The 23160-nt window shown below is 39.2% G+C and overlaps 1 protein-coding gene across 1 annotated transcript in view; it reads left to right on the forward strand.

Moving 5' to 3' along the window:
• Positions 1 to 770: 770 nt before the first annotated feature.
• LOC140236364 (choline/ethanolamine kinase-like) overlaps positions 771 to 23160 on the forward strand; it is a 42639-nt gene continuing 20249 nt past the window's right edge. The window contains exons 1-4 of the mRNA XM_072316319.1: positions 771 to 1219; positions 11050 to 11170; positions 11821 to 11997; positions 14201 to 14334. Coding sequence (XP_072172420.1) covers positions 870 to 1219; positions 11050 to 11170; positions 11821 to 11997; positions 14201 to 14334 — 782 coding nt within the window. The 5' untranslated portion in view covers positions 771 to 869. The remainder of the gene's footprint in view (positions 1220 to 11049; positions 11171 to 11820; positions 11998 to 14200; positions 14335 to 23160) is intronic.

Here is a 23160-nt window from a genome sequence, read left to right on the forward strand (position 1 = left end):
AAAAGAGTCTAACCTTTGTGTTCATGGTCAAATTGCTGATGGGCTGTGTGGTATTCGTAAGAGGTCACTTTACCATGACGTCAGAAGTAAAAACCGGATCACAGCTGGCTTGATATTTTTTCGGGGGGATTCTAAACATGCACCGTTCTAATAGTTCTGCTGATCAGAGTGCTTTTTTTTTCAAAATCCGCACCAGGAATTAACGATTCTTACTGTACGCTACGACTCAAGGCCAAGGTAAAAGTGCACTGCAGTACTTCAACAAATCTACACTTTGTCCTAAAGAAAAGAGTGGGGGAAACTTAAAAAAATAAAATAAATATACGAATGAATCCCCCCCCCCCCCAAAAAAAAAAAAAAAAAAAAAAAAACGTGACTTGGCTTTCATCCAAACTTTCCGTGAACCAAGGATTACCAATTACACTATTGGAATAGGCGGTTGTATCCACTCCAACGAAACTTTTGCTTTGTTCATGGAGAATTAATGACGTCACAACAAGTCATTTACCTTATAAAAGTGACTGGTCCGAATTGTATGATGAAGTTGTGTGGGAATATGCGTGGGCGATGTAAACATGCACACACACACACACACACACACACACACACACACACATCCGCCACGAGACGATGCGTGGCGCTGGCAAAACTGCGTGTACGTGCGCGCGCGGCAGCCAATTGTCCAGTGGTATCCTCTGCGCTCGCTCCCATCACCTCATCCCAGCTCCCTGCTGTAGATCGTGCTCGCGCGAGCGGCCCGAATCTCTACACAACGTTCACGTGTAAAGGAATGGTACGTGCGGTGACTATAAAAATTGTGTACGATTCCCTAATAGTAACACTGAAGTATTAGACCTTCCTTCTTCTTGATGTTAAGGCACTCCCTGAAAATCTCTTTTGCCTGTCGAAGAACCCCCTCTCTTCCTATATTTTCTCTTACCTCAGTCCCAGATAGTGTAGTTAACGACTCAACAAGGCGACTGCGCCACGGCGGCTGCAGCAGCAGCAAATTTGTAACGTTGTCGTCATCTTGTAGCAACTTTCGCAGTATCTGCTCAACTGCAGTCCTACAATACTGCAAGCCTGACAAAATCTTGGACAAAATGGATGGTGCAGTGGACAATGAGACGAAACTCAAAGCTTACACATGGTGTCAGGAGTATCTCGGAGGTGTGTGGAAGCAGATCGATTTGGAGGATTTCCAAATAAAAGATTTGAGGTGAGTGAGGAAAAGGTCTTAATTTGTCATCGCGATGATCTCTTTCTAATTATTTTGTACATGGGCGTTGGTGCATACTGTAGATGGTGAGAGGCGTTTTCCACGCGTTGTGTACTGTTACTTTGCGCTTTGCGGCGTCTGCGTCCCTCCACAATTACCACGTCCATCGTCCATGAAACGTGCAATGTAACCGCGAGTGGTGGTCTTGCGCGTTTGAAGTACCGGTGTACATCATGTACACACGTACACGTGTCATCCAATCATGCTTATCGTTGTTGATTAAAAAAATAATGATCATGTTGTTGTTGGCCTACACGGTGTGACGTGTGAATATTGTGGCGTCCACCTACACCACAAGTCAAGATGTGGCTGACATTTATTAGGGGGCTAAATTGAATAACTGACTTAATGTAAAAACGACCCAAGTCCAAATTTTAGTTATCTGGTTATCTTTTTTGAAGAGCCAAGAGCAAGACACTTTTCTACATCTATAACCGTTAGAGCAAGTATTGCAGTAAGCGGCCGTCCGGCGGTTTGCGGCCACTAACGTAACGTTACAGCAACTAACGTAACCAACGTTACAGCATATTTGGTAATATAACGCTGAACACAGCCACACACTTTATACAGTCATGTATACCACACATTCACTAACACACTCTCATTCTACAAAAACCAACCGATAACATGGAAAAAATCTCCAACAAAAGTGAAATTTTCTCACTTAAATGATGACATCTCGCATCAAAAACTTCATTTTCGGTACTTATTAACATCACAGTTAAGGGTTAAGGGTCTAAGAAACTGGATATTTTGTCGTTTTCCCGATGTTTGCGGATTTTGAATACATGTCCTCACGTAGAAATAGAACTTTCGCGAGCTGATGTGGGCCGCCATTTTTTTCCGGAAGTGGATGTTACGACCGAAAAAATAGGAAAAACATGAGAAAGACAACAATGACACCGCCCTGCCTATTCGCGGTCAGTGCAAGCGCGCGAGCCCTTTTCACGTGCTTTCGCAATGGGACTTGGCGCTTACGCAACGTTCGCGAGCCAAAATGAGGCGTTCAGCAGAAGATCGCGGAGCACGCGCGAATCGCCTAGGAATTGTACATTGGGCCGCAAACCAGACTACCACGGTCGCAAACCAGTGAACGCTCTGCCGGATCGCGGCCGTGGTCTTTTTTTACTATCGCGATGGACATTGGTCTTGCGATTTTCACAATATTTTAAACTGGTAAGTGGTCAACCGCTATGATATAACCTGGGTTAAAGCAATTAGCAAGTTTGCGTTTCAGAGTGGAAAAACCCTAATGCGGCCGCAAACCGCCACTTTTACTCTAGAGTCATGTGCATTATGCAAAGACAGCTTGACAGATAATCAGTCAAATGTGAATGTTATAACTTTTAGTTTCTACATTTTACCTTCGCTTTACCTTCAGGGGCCGTGGAACCGGGGAGGCTGGGGGGGGGGGGGCTGCAACCCCCCCCCCCCCCCCCACACACACACACACACTTTTGGTTTGTGGGAAAAAAAAAACAAAGAAAAAAATAGGGGGAAAAAATTACAACGCCCATGAATTTGAATTTCCAAAGATTCCACCTTTACATAAAGTTCCTGACTAAGCACCGGCGTAGCAAAAGGGGGGGGGGGGGGGGGGGGCAATGGGGGCGGTCGCCCCCTTAAGATTCTGAACATGAGTGCACAAGACTTATCACTTACATTCCGAGAAAAATCAATAGTTCCCTTATGTACAAGGGGAATATCCCCTTTTAAATCAACCCTTTTCTCTCTCAGTTCCCCCAATAATTTTTTTTTTTTGATAATATCCCAAATATTCCATCAAATATGCATATACGGGATATTAGTCAATTTCAACTTTAAAAAGGCAAAAGCTCCCTCGTACGAGAAGGGTGGGGACAGCACTCTCCCACACTTTCTCCCTGTTTGCCCCCCCCCCCCCCTCCCTGTGCATACAAGTAGACTATGGCTATACACTTTGAGTTTTCCAACATATGCCACAAAATGTGTGCACCAAAACGTTCAACTACAATCAGAAAATACAGAATCTCCCTCATGTAGGAGGGAGAATAGGGCTTATCCCCTCCCACACCATTCTGCTGTGTCTCTTTCCACAAACTTGCACTTCTCTGATTGACAAATTTCCACATTTTCCAACAGATGTGTGCGCCAGATTGTTGAATTTCAGTTCTATAAACATGAAAAAAAAAAAACTCCATCGAATATAAGGGAGAGGTATCTTGCCACCCTCCCATTGATTGGTTCCTTCTATAGACTTAGTATACTTTGGGGAATGACAATTTCCGAATTTCCTATAAAAAGTGTGCTTTAGATCGCTTTATCTAAATTTTAAAAACGGAAAAGCTCCGACGAGCGGGAGGGGGCATCCCCCCGCACCCTCCCCCTCTACCTTATTAGACTTTGTACATACACACAGATGATGCACACGCGGAATAAGAGCTAAATGCCGTGATTTTGCTGTCAACACTTCCCGGAAAAAAAAAAAAAATCCCTAATTATTTCCATTATTTTTTTTTTTTTTTTTTGAGGGGGGGGGGGGAAGCTAGAAAAAAAGTATAAGTGGACAACAATACAAAGAAAATATAAAGAAAATTCAACAAAAATCCACTTTTAAATCTAGCATTATGAAAGAGCACTTGACTACAGTTGTAACTGCTTTCAGAAAGCAGGGGGAATAATTGCTACCCTTAACATATAATGTCAGTATCAAGTTGATGGAATTTGTAATTTTCATGAAAAATGAATTTTTGTGGAATTTTCTTTACATTTTCTTTATATTGTTGTCCACTCATACGTCATAACCTCTAGTAGTCTCCTCATCCAGCGGTTCCAACACCAAAACTTTAAAAATTCATAACTTTTGCATCGATTGTCCGATTTTCCTCAAACTTTCACTGATATGTTCTGCTAATGATGCTGCCTTCACTTAATCCACATTGCTCTTTGGGTTTATGTTCCCTTTAAGGATGTTTGTAACTCTAGGCAAATGTGATATCTGGGTGAGACAAGACAATTGATATGTGAATGAGGACTGATATCTTGACTTAACTGGACCAGCACTTGTTACGAACAGTGAATACAAATTGTAGCTTCTGGTACACATCCTACAGTAATAAAGTAAAACCATCAATAGATAACACTAAAGATGATTGTATAATGACCACTACTGCAGTTTAAAGTAAACTAATATTTTTCTTCTTTTCTGTCCTTCCTAGTGTGATTATTCATTTCCTTTTTCAAAGGAAACTTTGTATCAACTCAGCAACTGTGAAGAAGTGCAGTATTCTTTCAACACAACTTCTTGACATGATGACTACATGTAGTTTTCCCCTAAAATTTCAACAATGCATTTCAACACAATATCCCTGTAGACTTCTTTAGAATTTTTGTTTTTAAACCCAGTGCCAGTTGAGACTGATTATTGATTTGGCTCTTACAAAAAACAAACAACAAAAACAAAAAAAAAAAAAAAATGAGGAGAAAAAAAAATGTGACTGCTTGTAAATTCAAGTTTCAGGGTAAGAAAGGTTCATACCGTACATGTGTACAAGGCTAAACGGAAACTGATTCTGATAGGTAACATCTCATGTGAGGATACCACATTGTGGAGCTGATATTAGTTGCCCTGATACATGGAAGGTTATAATGTTCTTCACGTGTCTGTTACTCATGATTAGCTTTACATATTTCCTGTGACGAGTTCATGAGGAGGGTAACCACCCATAGTGCATTAATTTAGTAGAATGGTATGCCATTATAATGTTGAACAAAGCAAAGGGGGGGGGGGGGGGATGGAGTTCTTTACCCTGAAATATATTGCAGGGAGTACATGTGTAGGAAGGATTAAAGTAGCACAGCCTGACCAAGGAGTGGGGGCAAATCAGGGAGGTGGAAAGATCCTACATGTAGTTTGCAGACACAAACCCTTGTCAGTTGTTACAAACATTGCGCCAAAAATCTGTTATGTACATGTACCATTGGCACTGTAGCTGCTTCCAGCAGGTACAGTTGTAGTATTGGTACAGTGCATGGAATATGGTAGGCACCTACAGTGTCATGCAAAGACCCTGGAAGGGATGCTTTGGCATAGACTCCATTACAGCTGACAAGAGTTTGTGCTTTCAAACCAGAAAGATCTGCCTTCTTGGGCAAACAAGAACATGTGATTATATCAGGGCTGCCAACACTGGTAACTAGTTGAGAGTGAGACTCCCATAGACCAATGCTATAATTTAGGAGTCAAAATGAGTGAGATCGATAGAAATGCATGCAAATGAAATAAAGTTTTAGAGTGAGAAAGGACCAAAATGAGTGAGTCTCACGCTCAATGCGTGAGAGTTGGCAGCCCTGTTTTACATGCAGCATGTTAAAGTACTTTAACCCACGACCCGCTACGGGAAAGAGCTTTGGCAAGGCATGAGCTGCTTTGCTGACTGCTAAAGTGTGCTCAGCATGGAAACATGCTTACCTCTTTCAAAGGCCCCTCCACTTGTAAATGCTGATAAAAGTAGCTTCTCTCTCAGCAATATGACGTGACTACAGTGTATACATAATACTTGCATCCGGGACCATCAGTCCACTTCTCTTGCAAAGTAATAAAGTGAGAGGGCCTTTGACAAAGGCTAGTGGCATGCTGAAAGAATCTTTTCCTTCCTTCCCTTCATTTTGCACACATTTTGCTGTCTTGTCACCTTTCATTTTGTATCTGTTGTGAGTCAATTACATTTTCGCACTTCCTCTCTGGCCACTGTCTGCTATCTCCCCATTCGTCTCCTTCCTCTATACCCCTTTAATACTGTGTACCCCTCACCACATGATGTCACAGTCTTAAAGGGACTGTACAGTACTGGTTGAGGTGAGGATTCAGGTTTATAACATTCCTAAGTGAAATAATATTTAAGAATCCTCTTATGACATATGAAAGAGCATGTCATTTTAAGAAGGATTCAGCATTTATTTGTCAAAAATTGGTTTTCAAATGGCTGAGATATCAAAAAAGGGGTAATAATAAAAGGCGACATTCCACGCCTTTTTCTTTGTTTCACCTTGTTTTTGGATATCTCGGCCATTTCAAAACCGATTTTCATCAAATCAACTTTTGATACCTCTTAGAATTGCATGCTCTTTGTCATCTCATAATAGAGTGGTTTCTGAATATCTCGAAAAACGTTAAAAGCTAAATCCTCACCTCGAGCAGAACTGTACAGTAAATCCCTCCTCATTCCTGTTTGATTCCCCATCACTACTACATGTACTTGTTCTGCCATCCTTATTCAGCAGCGAGCATTGCACAATTTACATCGCTCCTACAGCTACTTCATTCCTTCTCCATTTAGGTTGAGAGTTTTCTATGAGAAATGAAAGAATGTAATATTGTGACAGTTGTTGGTCTTATCAGCGAGTAATTTTGAAAACATGGCAGTAATTGGCTAATAAGTAAAAGTTTGAGGAACAGTTGAAACCAGGAACAGTCTATACATGTAATTTTTCACATTTCTTTCTTCAGGTCTACTGTACATAGTTAAACTCTGATCAGATGACTTATCAGCAAATCTAATAAACAAAGTAAACAAACTTTGAACAAATCAATCTTTGGAGAAAGGGTACTGTAAAAAATTGCACAAATGGTAACAAGACAAGAACTCAAAAGGACAAGACAGTAGAATTTACTTTCAACTACATGTATCATGGTATAGGATTACATGATGTGTAGTATCACTGAAGCTTTTCTTTTTTCTATATTAATCTGGAAAAAATAAGACTGAATTATGCTGACAAACACTGAAGGGCCTATTCTTTTTCCCCCTTTTTTCAATAGTTTACTACATTTTTCTTAATTTTTCTTATTGTAAGATTGTATGATATCTGATAGGGTATTCAAAACTGCACTCACACATTGTCTCGGACAACTAAAACCCACTGTTCAGCAAGTACATGTCCAAATTGTGTGGGCTATGAGCTTAAATTCCAGCCATAGATCATGACGAGTGTGTCTTTTATGAGGTGACAGCATTTGCCCCTGTGATGTGTACAGAGTAATTGCTCTGGTCTTACCCGTACTTTCTCCAACGACTGGGGTTAGGGTTAGGGTTGTGATAGGTTTTAGGTTTAGTTTGATGTGAGGATTAGGGTGAGGGTTATGTTTGTGGGTAGAATTTACAAATTTTGTATTGTACTGTATGTTTGGCTTAGCATGCAGATATTTCATGGGAGCAAGTACAATGTATTGCAGTCCGAGCAAATGTCATGGAACTGTCTATAATGGCTGCTATGCGTGTACACATCATTGAAATCAATGTCTTTTCCAACCCATGATGGATTGAGGTTCCATAGCCTGGATCTTTTATATTGACAGAGACCTTTTTTTGGGGGTCATCTTTGTTGATGAAATGTGATTTTACATTTTTCAATAAATTTGTATCAGTGCTATCAGCAAAGAGTTTTCACATGCAGGAAATGAGGTGTCCTTGCTAACTGCTAATATTGCAGATGACATTCCAAGCAAAAGCTGTTCACAAACTCTACAGCTCATCAATCAAGCATGAATTATTAATATCCTTACTTTCTAGAGTATTAATACCGTGGGTACATACCGGATACAAGTATCTAGCAAGCAGCAGGCTGGAAGTGAGCTCAAAGTCAGGTGTACTGGTTCTGCATGCCTCAAAAGTGCTTTGAGAGGTCAAACAGTTCTCATTCCACACATACACATATAAGAAAGAAGAACTGTAACAGAAGACTACAGCAAAACACATCCAGGCCACATGAGCCCAAACATACATTTGTATACTGGAAATCATGTTGTTGTGACTGTTTTTGTTTGTTTGTTTGTTTGTTTGTTTTTTTAAGCAAAATTATGTGAACCAAGTTTGCATTCAGACTTGTCAAATTTCTCAGTTAACATACCAGGTAGATCATATTGTACACTGTATGCTTAGAATTTAATGCTGTCAAAGATACACTGTACATTACAATATCTATAGACAGCGTGTACTGTAAGTGAGAAAATCCCCAGGTTCTTTGTAGTGCCCTGAACTGTACACAGCCAATCTCGTGTGCAAAATGAATGTAGCCAACATCATTCAACCATTCAATGCTTGAAGAGCTCTATTGTTCATGGATGCATGCATTGCAAAGTACATTTGTACTGTGTATGCACAGTCTGTGTTACCACTGTCGAGCTCGTCAATTTCATTTTTTCCCATCTCTAGAGCTGTCTGTTTCACAGCTGTCTGTCTTGGCTTTGTTCGTATGCTCTCCGTTGTTCTTTATGCTTTCCGTTTACCCATTGCCTTGTAGCATCGATGAAGCTTTTACTGTATGCTATAAACACTGTGAGAGAGTGGAGAAATCAGTACAGACCAGTACACATGTTAACCTGGCATAACAAATCCACACATGTTTACACAAAAATTTTTGTTTGCTGTTTTTTTGTTTTTTGTTTTGGTGCACATGTGTTATACAGTGGACACGTTGAGCAGCTGTAATATTAACCCGTTGAGGACGAGTCCCGTGTGTACTCGGGCAGGTGTCTATGGGAAATGCATGTTGTAGCAAAATCAAACCATTCTCAACGGGTTAAGAATGTATACAGCATACTGCATGTCCATACTCCTTGTACAATGTACATCGAAGATAGAACGGTGTACCTCCATCCTTGGAATAGATATTTCAGTGGAGATTGTAACAGCAGCTTGAAAATTAAACCATGAAAAACTCATTTATTGGGGGGGGGGTTATTTTGTTTTATGTTTTTTTGCTATGAATTAAAAGAAATAGTGGTAGAACTTCATGTTATATTCACAATTTAAACCCATGCAATGAGTATTTCACTCCTGCAGAACTACAACTACTGTAGTCCTGTCTGTACCTTGGGCAATATCAAACACAACACCATGACTTTTTTCTTTTAATAAGGAAAAAAAAAAAAACAAACAAACCAATGATTCAGTACTTCGTACGGTGTTGTAAGTGGTATATATATAAACAATAATTACTACAATATTGATACGATTGTTTTTTCAGTTCTCTTCCAATAAAGAACATCCACAGAAACAACAAGAACAGAAGCATTTTTTCAAGGAGAATGACATGAATAATGTACATGATGACAATCTCGAGGTTTTGCTAGCAGAGTTTACAAAGCTGATGATGTAGCGATATACATTTTTTTATGCCTCCGCCACGAAGTGGTGCCAGAGGCATTATGTTTTCGGGTTGTCCGTCCTTCCGTCCGTCCGTCCTTCCGTCCGTCCGTCCGTCCGTCCGTCCTTCCGTCCGTCCGTAATGAATTTTGTGGACAAGGTAACTATCAAAAGCTGTTGAGGTATCCTAATGAAACTTGGCATGTATGTGTATTAGGGGGTGAAGTTGTGCCTATCAACTTTTGGGTGCACATGCTCAAGGTCAAAGGTCAAAAGGTCAAGGTCAAATACATAAAATTTCACTATTTCCACCATATCTATGCAATACCTGAAGATATTTTCTTGAAACTTAGTGTATACATGTATTACCCAATTTAGATTCTCTGGTGAAAGTTTGGGTCATGAGGTCAAAGGTCAAAGGTCAAAAGGTCGAGTAAAAGTATTAAAACTTCTTTTTTTCTCTGTAAATTGGAAAATTGTTCAAGGTATCTTCATGGAACATAGTATATACATGTACTGACTGGCAGTGATTATCTAGAGAATGTAGGGTTCATGGGGTCAAAGGTCAGGGGTCAAAAGTCAAGTGCAACACTTCAAAATTTTACTATTTCCCTCATGTTCTTGCAATGCCAGCAGGATCATTTTTTTTTACACTTGGTGTATGCATGTGTAACCTAATAGAAATTCTCTGGAGAGTTTTTTTTTTTTTTTTTGCCTCAAAGGTCAAAAAGTCAAAGATCAAGTGAAAGTGCTGAACTAACTTTTTCCTCCATATTTCGGAAGTGGCTCAATTTATCGTGAAACTTACTGCATATTTATGCATGTTCTACCTGAAAGTGATTATCTTATGAATTTTAGGGTCAAAGGCCAGATGAACATGGTAACAATTTACTATTCAGTACAGAAGTTGCACTTTTTCTCTATACCAGTACCATGAAAATTACTCAATGCATAAATGTTTGAATGGGTCAAAGTCAAGTTAAAGTCCTTAAATCCCCAAATACATGCTCTCTTATTCATCCAATTAAACCAAGGTCAAGGAAGGTGAACATTCAACACATTTGTGACAAACTTGTCATTTCAATATTTTGCCAGTTTTGTGAAAATGTAATCTCACATTGTCCACATGTACTATCTAGACCTATTAGGAGAATCATGCATTATGGCGGAGGCATATCAGTCGCCATAGCGACATTTCTAGTTTTCAATTTGACAGCAGAGGTCGGATTTTTCTGTTAATTTTCTCCAATGTATTGTTGTTGTTTTTTGTTAAAGCACGACTGATAACAAACTAGTTTATTTCCTTTTGTTTCTCCCCCATTCTGCAAGCCTGGTGGTGCGTTCATTGACCAGTGTTTAGAAGATATTGATGATGAAGCGATCCGCTGTTGCAGAAACTGAAGGGGGAAATCACATCGGAAGTAAGATGACTGCAAGAAGAGAGAGATCTACACAGGCTCCTGTACACATTAGATGAAGCCATACCTGTACCTGGACTGATATACCATGTTCTTGTGTATAGAATAATATCCATAGCATTTCTAGTATCATAAGATTTTATTTTGTTGTGTGTCAAGCAAAAAAAATGAGCACAATGTTCAATTAACAGTCAAACATTTCCTCTTGTACCCCCTCTTTCTTCAGTGACGACAGGTGCAACAACAGACATTATATTTGCAGCTTGCCGGCACACATGGCTCCAAGATTTGGTGAACCACAGGTTGCTGTCCTGCGAATATTCAGGCGCCCTCTATTGACAGGCCAGGTTGTCTATACTATTATGTCTTTTCTCTTTCAAACAAGGTAGATTTTATTCTTTGAACGGAGGCTCTGTGGACGATATGGTCTGTTATATTTTGGCCAATTAATGAAAATAACCCCAAAGAACAAAAAACACATGGAAATAAGTCTATAAAGCATCAAATCATACTCCTGTGAAAACTACTTTATTCATAACATACCATACAGCCATTCTGTTTCATGGGGTTTGTGTGCTGTGTTATCAAGATTATGAAAGAAAAAAATATCCAGCATTGAATAGTGAGTATAGATGAAATGATGTTCAATGCATTTTGCCTCTTATTGCAGTGTTTCAATTCAAGCATTGTGACAAATAGAAAGAAAGAAACAAACAAACAAAGAAAAAGATCTGGGTGGAAACCTGTGTCCTCTTGTCCATATCAGAAACAGAGTCCTCCAATGATCATGTGACTAGGTCACCTGATACACCAAAGTTTGCTAAGGACAGATCTAAATATCCTGGCCTTGTGCCTTGGTCTTTAATGCAGTTTACGTGATGGCATGTCCCAAGTGCTTTTCTGTTTCTCTCTCCCCTCTTTTGTCTTTCATGCAACCCCTCCCACCAGGGCCGGTCTTAGTAACTACTTGTACTTATGCTCTCTTCCCGCTCATCAGCGTGGAACTTGCAATGGCGGGCCCCAAGAGGTCCTCCTCCGTGTTTACGGGGAGATTTTCTTTGAGGGCGAGACACCCCTTCTGGACACCGTCATCTTCTCCCTGCTGTCTGAGAGAAGGCAAGCTCCCAAGCTCTACGGCGTCTTCCGTGAGGGACGGCTTGAGGAATACATCCCGGTAAGTTTCTAAAAAAACATCATTTTTGATGGATTAGCATCATTTTTTTAGGGACTTTTTGATGGATTTCAGCGCTTTTAATATAAGAAGCCACTATTAGAATGTCCCAGAGCAAAGCATCGTGTAGGTAAATATGTTTGACCTCATAGCTGAGAAACCCAATATTGGAACTATAGTTGTGAATTGAAAAGCACTCGGAGCTAGATACAGTATGAGGTGTTTTTTGGTACCCTGGGGTGGATGCAAGAGAATAAAACTTTTAAACAAAGGACACTGCAGATGAGTGATAGACACTAAGAAGACCTTCAAACTGATGGTATACTATAGTTTTGGTTGAGGTCCATGTGGGAATCGGGTTTTAACTTTTTGCCAGATACACGTAATTAGAAACCACTTGATATGAAATTTATGTCAAAGGGCATATAATTCTAAGAGGAATTATTTGATGAAAATTGGTTTTGAAATGATTGAGATATATATCCAAAAACCAACCTTGCATTCATTTTCAGAGCAGATTTTTGTCAAATAGATTTTAAATTCCTCTTAGAGTTGTATGCTCTTTAATATTCCACAGTAGTAGTTTCTAATTCGCAGGCAAAAAAGTTCAAATCTGAATCTCATCTCATCCAAAACTATACCATCCCTATAAGGTTTGGGTCCTTTTCAAATCTGTCAAATAATGACAATATTAGCTTCCTGTGAAAGATAGATTGTCCCCTTTAATAGTTGGTGAACGTTAGATTTCAAAGCTACAACAGGTTTACTACCAGCATTCCTAACCTGATACAAAATGTGCTTTAGTATCTCCCTCAAATATTATGGGAATTACTCTTGACTTTGAGGCATCCATCATTGTGTGACAATAGTGTGGACCCGGAGGCTTGGATTTTTAGTTCATTTGTCTACAATGTACTTTACATAGGGGTTCAAAGTTCAAAGCTGTATTAAAGTTGGCTGAACTCAGAGATCATCCATTCAAAGCTTTGGGGAAGAGAAGTCCAGTTTGCTATGATGAATTCCTTCTTGTGTCCCCAATTTCTATGAGAGGTTTTGGAGGTTCATCTTCAGAACTTGGCATACAAAATTAGCAGCACATCCAAAACTATTGAATTCTCTCCAGCAAAGCTCCAAAATTAAGCTTTGCATGTACTCTCAACTACACACAGATACAAGTATATGTGTACAACTTTAATGTTAAAAAGAATCCAGACTTTTGTCCAGTGATGCATTCATCCATGAAGTGAGACCAGATTAGGGTAATGGCTACATTAGGCTTCATGCTTCTTTTCGTAGTCCATTGTTCAAGACAATGTAGTACACTGTAAAGCTTGAAACATTCACTAATGGGAGCTGGCTGCCTATTTTGTATCATGAAACTTTCATGAATTACTTGCTATGAGCAAATTACGAGTATACTACTACAAAATGTATAAATGAACTGTAAAGTTATCTGAGAGTACATTGTATTTGTATTGATGCCTGTCAAACACAGAATTTGCATTAGACTCGGGAGCAGTTTACAATCATGTGTGATTGCACGTTGGATCCCTACTGTATAAGTTACAGCAGGCGACGATACAAGGGTACTTGATCATGCCTGGAGGGTGTGCAGCATTATACTGGTATTCAATACATTGCATCCTGGACAAAAAAACAAAGAAACAAACAAAACAAAAATATGTGCGTACATTTTACTACATTGCTAATCTTGGCTCATTGTAAAATTAGTCAAAGTTCTGTGCACCCCCCCAAAAAAAAAATAAAAAAAAATCTGGTTTTGCAACGCTTTGCATTATCTGCTGGTTTGAGGACGGTCAAATATCATGTCTCACCCGGATGGATATTACTGACCGGGCAGTCTTTACAGACAGTAGGCTGTATAAGGGATTGAAAGGTTCAGCCATTCAAAGTGGTAAAACTGATATTAATCAAGGCTGCCTACTGGCACTGCTCCAATGGTCCCTGACCAGTAAAAATCACTGTCGGACCAGTAACTTTTTCAGGAATGGAACAGCATGGAAAAACTGGCTACGTACTGGTCTGATAGACCGGTCGGACCAGTAGAAAAAGTGAGTTGGTGTGATGCCCTGTACTAATGATAGTGATGTTGAATAGTTCAATGTCAGTCAGTAATGATAAATCAAAGTTGAATTGGTAAAGATTGTAAGTCAGTATTTTGGCCCTGTCTTGTCTCTGCCGTCAGTCCCGTGCCCTGAGGACCGAGGAGCTCTCAGACCCACAGCTCTCCCAGATCATCGCTAACAAGCTTGCCTGCTTCCACCAACTTCAGCTGCCTCTTTGTAAGGTGCCCAGATGGCTGGACCAAATGCTGGACAAGTGAGTTTGACCATTCCTTCCTCTTCACCCATTGTCCAGCTTAAAGGGATTGTATAGTTTTGGTTGAGATCTTATTTCAGGTTTCTAACGTTTATTTTATGAGAGGAGAAACCTCTCATGAAATGTGAAAGAGCATATTTCAAGAGAAACTCAACGTTTATTTGATGAAAAAAAAATTGAAATGGTCGAAATATCCAAAATAGACCGATCCTAATAAAAGGTGGGACCCATCTTTAATTACCACAGCTATGTTTTACTCTGTTTTGGGGTTTCTCAGCCATTCCAAAACTACTTTTCATCAAATAAATGTTGAATCCAGGGAATAATTTTCCAACTCAAATTTGATTACCAATTTCAGCTGATGAACAATATTTCACATGGAAAGCCTTATCCTGTACATTTCTATGGAAGAAAACTGCTACACAAAAGATAGTTTGTGTAGCAGTGGTGTAAAAGTGCATAGCAAATTGCGATGCGATACCAGGAAAATTATTCCCTGGAATCCCTCTTGAACTTACATGCTCTTTCACATTGTATCTCACAAAAAGTTAACAGCCCTCTCCTCATCTCCACCAATACTATACCATCCATTTAAACCTGTTTGTAGTGAGCACTCAAGGGGGAAAAAGTGCACCATGAACAAAACCCTTCATCAGCCATTGTAGATTGCTCCTTCTGTGGACGGGTTGATTGATGACGTGATTTTGACCGGTTGGGCAATGGTGTGAAGTTAAGCTGTTGGTTGTATTTTCATGCAGATTTAATTTTCGTGTATTTTGTGACTCACTTCTGGACCGTGAATTTAACAGCATGAGAAAATGTCACCATACGCTAGGCTAATAGGGCACTTATGGTAAGCCTCGGTGTCAGATCGCGAAAACGACATCTCCGCGAAAATATCCGTGACCTCACTTGCAAAAATAACAGCTTATACACTACCATGTTATTGGGAATTAACATCCATGATACTAAAATATATTATACTGCCAGTGTTCTTGACATTCAACTGACGTTCAAGTGACCTTGTAGTCTCACACCTTTCATTGTTAAGAAGCTTTTTTGCTTTTTTTTAGAGCGATATTTGTTATTTGGATTGTTGGAGTTGGCTGTGTAATGCGGCAAAGGGGAAGGGCTCAAGTCAAAGAGAGAAGAAGTACAGTTGAACCTCTATTATCCGGCCTCCCTTTATCCGGATCTCTCTATTATCCGGACGCAATCTCGCCATGATTTTTTTTAATAATCACGGGAAGAAAGGGGGATTCCCAACTCCTTGAGAACTCCTACCCAAACACACATGAATTACATATTACTTCCAATATGATTAACATACATTGCATCAAATTTCCTTCCAAATTGCTTACCTTCAGACATTTCAACATCCCGAAACATCCCCAAATGTAACAATGAAAAGGTTGCAGTATACACATTACTACATGTGGTACTACAATGGGCTACATCAGTACATGTGTATGTATATGTACATGTATAAAGCATTGAGTCTCCCGTATCCGGCCAAATCCCATATCCGGACAAGCCCCGGTCCCGACTTGTCCGGATACGAGAGGTTCAACTGTAGTTAAATTTTTTCTGCATGCAGAACGGAGGGAAAAATCTGTGTGAAGTGCACCATGCAAGAGCCTATTTTGTAATAGAACAATTGTTTTGATTGAGTCATTTCTTTATTCAAGAAAATGTTTATACATTTAGTTGTCCGTGGTTCGTTGTTCGTGGGTATTGCCAGCATTGTATAGAAACTCTGTGAGGTTGCAGCAATCCTTCAGTCCACACTTGTGTGGTTTTCTTTCATGATAATCAGTCAGCCAGACCGTTTTTATGTTTGTTGTGTTTTTTCATAATTTTTCGGGTTTGCAAAATCTAATTGTTTGATCCTGCATGCAATCAGATGTACAAAGGTACAAAAATGTACAAAGTTGTTTAAAAAAAGAATAAAATAAACTCTTCAGGTGCTTGGAAGAGTACAAAACCTTCAATCTTTGGATTATGAGATTTATTGTACACCATGTACAGAACTGTACTCAATATTTCTCATTAGCAGTATAGACTGAGGTAGACAATTTATTAGCGTGGTAGATAATGGTGCATAGACAAATAACTGCGATATTTCTCAAGACTTTATTTTAAGATGGAGTATGTTGTCATACATGATCATATAACTCCATGGGCAATTTGGCCACAAAGATATTTATTACATTGTACGAAGCAGTATTAAGCTGTATATTTTTATCATGTTTAAAAGGTGAGATGTTATCCAGGGTAGAATGCAATGCAACCTTCAATCTCTAGAGCAATCCTGGGTTTAGGGGGCTAAATTATAACCCAGGATTAATAATCAGTGTTATAGTGTTATTTGACCGCTGAAGGTGTAGACCAGCGATAATTATCCATTTTTTTTTGTTTTTGTTTTTGTTTAGAATTAGTGTGAAAGTCATTTGCCTCTGTTGTGTCAAACATGGTGTGTAGAGCTACAAGTTGAAAGTCACCTTCAGTGTCATGCCATTCTCAAGAGCAAGCGTTTGTGTGAGGACAGAATATTTACAGAAGTGAGAAAACACGTGCAGAGCCACGGGGGAAGGAAGAGGGTGATTTAGAGTGTAATATGAGGCAGAGCAAGATGTGTGCACTTTTCTCTCAGTCAGTTGAGCACTCTTTTTTGAGTTGATGTACATTGTACAACAAATTTCTGCTCAGGCATGGCCATGACCACAACTTTCATTTGGCTTTTCTCCCTCATTTAAAATAGTGAGATTGGATAGGTGTGTAGAATACATTGTATCAAAAGAGGAAAGTGTGTGTGTGTACCGGGGTATACTGGAGGGCATTTGTGCGTCTGTGTGTGTGTGTGTGTGTGTGTGCATGTGTATTGTCGCTCTGTCTCTGTATGACTCTATGTACATGTGTTTGTGCACATTGTGTGTCTGTCTGTCTGTGTGACTGTGAACCTCAGTATTTTTTGTGTTTTTTTAATGTATTTTTTGCTTCTTCTAGTCATTATTATTATTATTGTTGTTGTTATTATTATTATTATTGTTATTATTGTTATTATTATTATTTTTTTTTCAATTATTATTATTGTTAATATTTGTTATCATTTATTCGGCTTTTACCTGGCAACAAGCGAGGCAACTTTGAAAAAGAAATGTGTACAGTGCTTGGAACCAATACGTAAAGTGTACTTTGAATTGTGCCTTGCATGGAATAGATCGGGGCACTAATTAGAGTTATCTACTCCCATGCCACCGATACTACCTTCAACATCTTGGGCTACAGTGTGTATTTTACCTTTTTCTGTCTGTCTACTGGTGTGTCTCTCTTATCTCATGATACATTGTATCTTTGTCTAGACTGATGTTCCTGAAGGTGACTTGTGCAAAGTGACCTGCGTAGGAGATTATACCTGTCACCAAAGTCCCACTTGTTAGTTTGTCAATTTCTCATTTTTGCTCCTAGCAGTGTTTGTGTTTGACCATTGAACTTGAGTGTGTTTGACTGAAAAAAAAAAAAAATCACAGATTATTAAAGGGAAATAAACTTGTAGCTGATCTGTGTGTGTGTTTGTGTGACTGTGTCGTCTATGCAAGCATGTATTGCGTATGAGATTGACTGCATCTATTGTATGTAGATTTGGGGCAAAGATGACTGTTCTTATCAAGCAATGCCCAGATATGCTTTTGAGATCTCCTATGCTGTGGGTCTTCATGTTATCAAATAGACAAATACCACTTTTGGGAGCATCGATCTGGTTTTCCCAGGTGTGAGATTTCTCTGTGCAATCCTACAACTGCTATGACGCATGTATTGAGAGAGGGGAGATAATTATTATATCTGATGTACATTGTTTATATACACAACCGTGTAAGTGTTGTATCAGAAACAGAATTTGAGAGAGACTTGATTCCATGGCTGTGTATTGCCACACCCTGTCAGTTAAAATTATGATCTCCATGCATTGTCGCTTTATGCAAATTTTACCCAGAAATGGCCACTGATGCATATTGCCCTTTATGGCTCATGCATGGTACAGTAAATTCTAGGGAAAACCTTTTGCTGCTGTATGTAAAGGATCAACGCAGACATTTCTGTTTTAATAGTTTCTCATTAACGATTAAATTCTTGGTTGGGGAAATACATTTCTTACCATGTTACAACGTGTGGTTAATTCCTACAGATACAAATACATGTTCACAGTGTTTAATAAAAATCAGCATTTTTTTTACAGGGCTTTGACATACATAAAGCCATTTATCTAAATGCTAGTTTAAATGCAGTGTTCATATTTTGTTTTATACTGTATCTACCATAAAAGTGTGTTCAAATTTTCTTTAGAGACTCTCCAAAATGATGAATTGCTGATTCACCTTTGACCTCTGTAGTATGTAAATTGCATTTCCTGTCTTTACATTCTGCAACGTTGTGCCTCGGCACTTATGAAATTGCTTTTGAAAAAATATGTTTATGGTATTCTTTATTGCACCAACAAAAATCAGTTGTTAAAAGGTTTCCAAAATCTAGTGAGAGTGTGAAATGCTGGTACTTTTCCATGGTTGTAGATAGTGGGTTTCTGTTTCCGTCCGAACCTCAATTGATTGCTTGTTTCGTAACCAGCAGGAATCTATTATCGTTTTACGTTGGTTTTTTGCCAAATTATGAACCATAGATGAAAGGAAATTAAAAAGCAACAACAACACATCTTCAGGTTGTGACTGAATATGGATGAGTTCTATGATCAATGGTGGGACCAAGTTTTATGTATTAAAGAACAATTACGATTATCAGTTTTTGCCATGTTAAGATGAAATGAATGAATTGATGGAAATGCAGGCTACCGTACCTGCCCTGAACTGGTTTTGTTTGTTTATTTATTTGTTTGTTTGTTGTTGTTTTTTAGGTGGGGGAGAGGTACATTGTACATTTTTCTCTATTAAAGGACTTTTCATGCTTTTAAAAAAAAAGGGAAATTGGGGGCCTGTTTCATAAAACTTATCAGCGACAACTGCCACATTTCTATGACAAATTTGCTCTCAGCCAATCAGATGCAATGATTTCCGTAGCTTGTCACATCTATGACAACTTGTCACTGATGGCAAGTTTAATGAAACGGGCCCCAGGTATATACGTTACCAGTAATACAAGGGTGCTGTTACTGTGTATTAAATTTATTGCCACCTTTCATACAAATGCTGACTAATGGGTGTTGTGCAACTTAATGCACTGTCCACTGTTTTCAGTTTGTTTCTTTCCAACCCACTTGATTACAGTCAATTTGCAGAACTAAAATAGCGATAACATGTAGTGCTGTGTTTTATGATAATAGTGCAGGCTCACTATACTTTGGAGATCTTGTGTTGTCACAAAGTGCACTTTGGCTGTGGTTCATTCAGTAGGATGTGAGTGAATTGACCTTGAAGTTTGTGTGTATGTGTGTGTGTGTGTGGTTTGCTGAGTTTTGACAGCAGACTGAACAATCTGGTCTAGCCCTGACATCAGCTGACCTGATTGTGACGTTTTACTGGCCTTCAAATAATATCCGATTCTAGGTGTACCTGTTAATGACTTTTAGTCTTCCTTTCAAACCTTATAGATTTTCCCAAATACTATCCCATCATCGATGTTGTGTCTCCTTCCACATTCTGCTGTCCATTTTGATTCTTTTGAATTGAATTGTATTTGTCTGACATCTTGAATACCCATTGAGGATGGGCTGATTTTGCTACAACACACACTTCCCACTGACATTTTCCCAAGTAGGCTATACTTGGGACTTGTCTTCAACAGGTTTAATCACAAAGTTTGTTGCCTTTGTTCAAGTCCCTCTTGCTGTGGTTATTGCAAGAGAAATGAGCAGAGGGTTGTCACTCCAAACCGAGTCTAGCCAACTGTGCTTTCGAATTGCTGAATTTTGCTGCCAGTCCAAATCACTACCAACCAGCAGAGCTCTGCCTTGAGAAGCTTTGAAATGATATTCAAAAAGTTGCAGGAGACATACCAACTGATGAATGCTAGGTGAATTCCTGTCTATGAAACTTCATTGGAGGAACCACGCAAATAAAGATGATTTTGTAATACTCGTCTGTAACAAAGAAACATTAATGAATTTCTACTATACAAAAACAGTTGGAAAGCATCTCCAGGCTCATGAATTACCAGTAAAAAGTCATGCTGTAAAACTGACGTGCTGGGCTTCAGCACAAATAATTGGATGAGGTCCTTCAAAAAAGGTTGCAGACCTACATAATAGACAGAAAAGGTTGCAGGCCAGTGAGACAGAAGTCAATGGAAATGCAACCTTGCTGATAGGTTGCTCTCCTTCCGAGTCATACATCCCTAATACCTGTTGGAGGAAACCTCTGATATTATCAGGTGAACAATCATCAGCTATAGGGCTATACCAGAGTTTTGTCATTCAGTAAAGAGTGATAAGCAGCCACCAGCCAGGCAGACCCTGTTTACATCACAGGCCTGGGCCGAACTTGACCCAGGAACAGTTGCAGTGCTGGACTCCGCCCCCCCCCCCCCCCCCCCGAATTTTGTGAGTTTACAGAGAGAAATCAGGCCATGGCCTGCTTGACTTCCACAATGCTGTCGTCACTGCCCACTTCATGCATGAATATCTGTAAACACCACTCGCATGAAGATTTTTCTAGTTAGATTTCAAATTACCTTGTTGCAAAATCTTGTCCGAACCAAACTTTTTTTTTTCTTTTTTGCTAAGCTTGGTATAAATGGGGGTCTATTAAATTCCTAGTGTCACAATCAAAGCAACTCTAACCAAGTTTTATCGGACTTGTGGTCAGTCATGTCAGCGATGACAGAATGCTGTGTTTTAAAGGTAGATTCCTACAAAGCATTGTAGAAAGTCCTCAGGAGAAAAGTTTCATGATCATAGATAGATTTCATGATGTTTCCTCTTAATGTTCCTGACATGTTTATTGCCTGATGACCATCTCAACCTAATGGCCCGAATTCACGAAGGTGGTACAAATGAAACCATGGACAAAAACCATGGAGCGCCAAGTGTCGCACAGAATATTTCGTTACGAAATCGGTCATTTCGTCGACAAAATGACCGTTTCGTTAACGAAATGTTCATTTAGTTACAAAATGTTGTAATTTCGTTTCATTTCATTTTCATTGATGAAATGACTGATTTCGTAACGAAATATTCCATGCGACACTTGGCGCTCCATGGTTTTTGTCTATGGTTTAAACCGTGGTTTCATTTGTACCACCTTCGTGAATTCGGGCCAATGAAAACAACTTTTTTCCCCCTTGTCATTAGGATAGTTTGAAGGAAACTCCTGTATTGTTGAAAGCTACATCAGATCAAAAGTGCATATTTGGGGCAATCAAACTGGTTGACAGAAATATGTGACCTTTAAACACCAAGAAATCTGATAGTATAGGGCCATCTACAGTGTGATGATGATAAAGGTTGCGAAAGGGGTCGACACTAACACTGAACGTGTAAGCCTTATTCTTGCTATGCCACTGATAAAGGTCCATGAAGAGAAGGACCTCTCAAGGTCACTTCTGTCACATGAGTTATCACATGACTCAGTCACATGACTCATCAGGCCATAGAGGGAGGAAAGTTCCCCAACCCTGGTGGGGTGAGAGGGGGTGGGGTGAGAGGGGTGGGGTGTTGGAAGAAGATGCAGAGTTCACACACATGACAGCATGCAGCAAATCTTGCTCTAGTCTTACTGCTGTGGCAAAGGGTCAGAGGTGCTCTGTCATACCAATGGAAAAACATATCTGTACAAAATTTTATTTCAAATTTTCTTGGACATATGTATGTTTGAATTCATCTCACATTTTAAATGTGATACATCACTAGAAAGAGCAGGCATACATATCTTTTCAAGCCTGATCTCAAAGTTTAATGTGGGGAGAAGTCCCCTCCAAACCATTGATAAACTCGACCTAGGCCAGTGATCCATCTCCTGTTTTCCGTTCTAGTTCTGTTGATAACTGCACAAAGACTACATGCTGAATGTTATACTGCACAGTTGATTTTAATAGATCATTCTTCTCTTATATTTTGAACCTTTTTGAAATAGCTCCTCTACATTAATTTCATCAAGTGTGCTTTTTAATGCCTAATGTGAAATGCTGCTGAGCTGTGGTCGTAGGTTTTACTCCCATGTTGTTCTTGGGTAAAATAAGTACTGGTAAACTAGTCTTGTTTAATCTGATGTTTTGGGTCCTGTGAGTTGTAGTGTTGAACTACAATGTATTCAGCCTTTGATGAGATTGAACATTTGATGGGGTGATTTTTACTGTGTAAGTAGGACAGCCATATTTTATCAGCAGGGAACATGGGAATGAATATCTAGCCAGAATGATCAGTTTGTTGACATAAAATGAGGTGTGTGTTTGCATTCCTACCATAGCTCTTCTTGAACTATGTATTCTGTGTCGAGTGCCTTCACAGTTTGATATCTTTTTAGATAAACATTACCCTCAAAAAGTACAGTGTTGATATCAGGCTGTCTGTAAACTTGCCTCCTAAAAAGTTCATATTTGATTGTCTAGTGTCGTGGTTGAGTGGCTATCTTTTATTACTGGATGTTTTTGCTGAGGTTTTTAAAAATCGCTTCCCATGAAGAGACCGCCTTTTGTGCAATAAATCTTTGTGTAGCCATGAAGGGATTTATGTCTATATCAGCAGTATTCTTCAATATCAGACTTATGAGCCAGGGAATATTTACAAAAGAAATTGATGTGCACACACAAATATTTGTTTGCACAGGCTTGCAAGATATTCCTCTATACCGCCTATGTGTGATGCTTTATCACACAAATAAG

Source organism: Diadema setosum, chromosome 12 (assembly GCF_964275005.1).
Source record: "Diadema setosum chromosome 12, eeDiaSeto1, whole genome shotgun sequence".
NCBI lineage: Eukaryota > Metazoa > Echinodermata > Echinoidea > Diadematoida > Diadematidae > Diadema > Diadema setosum.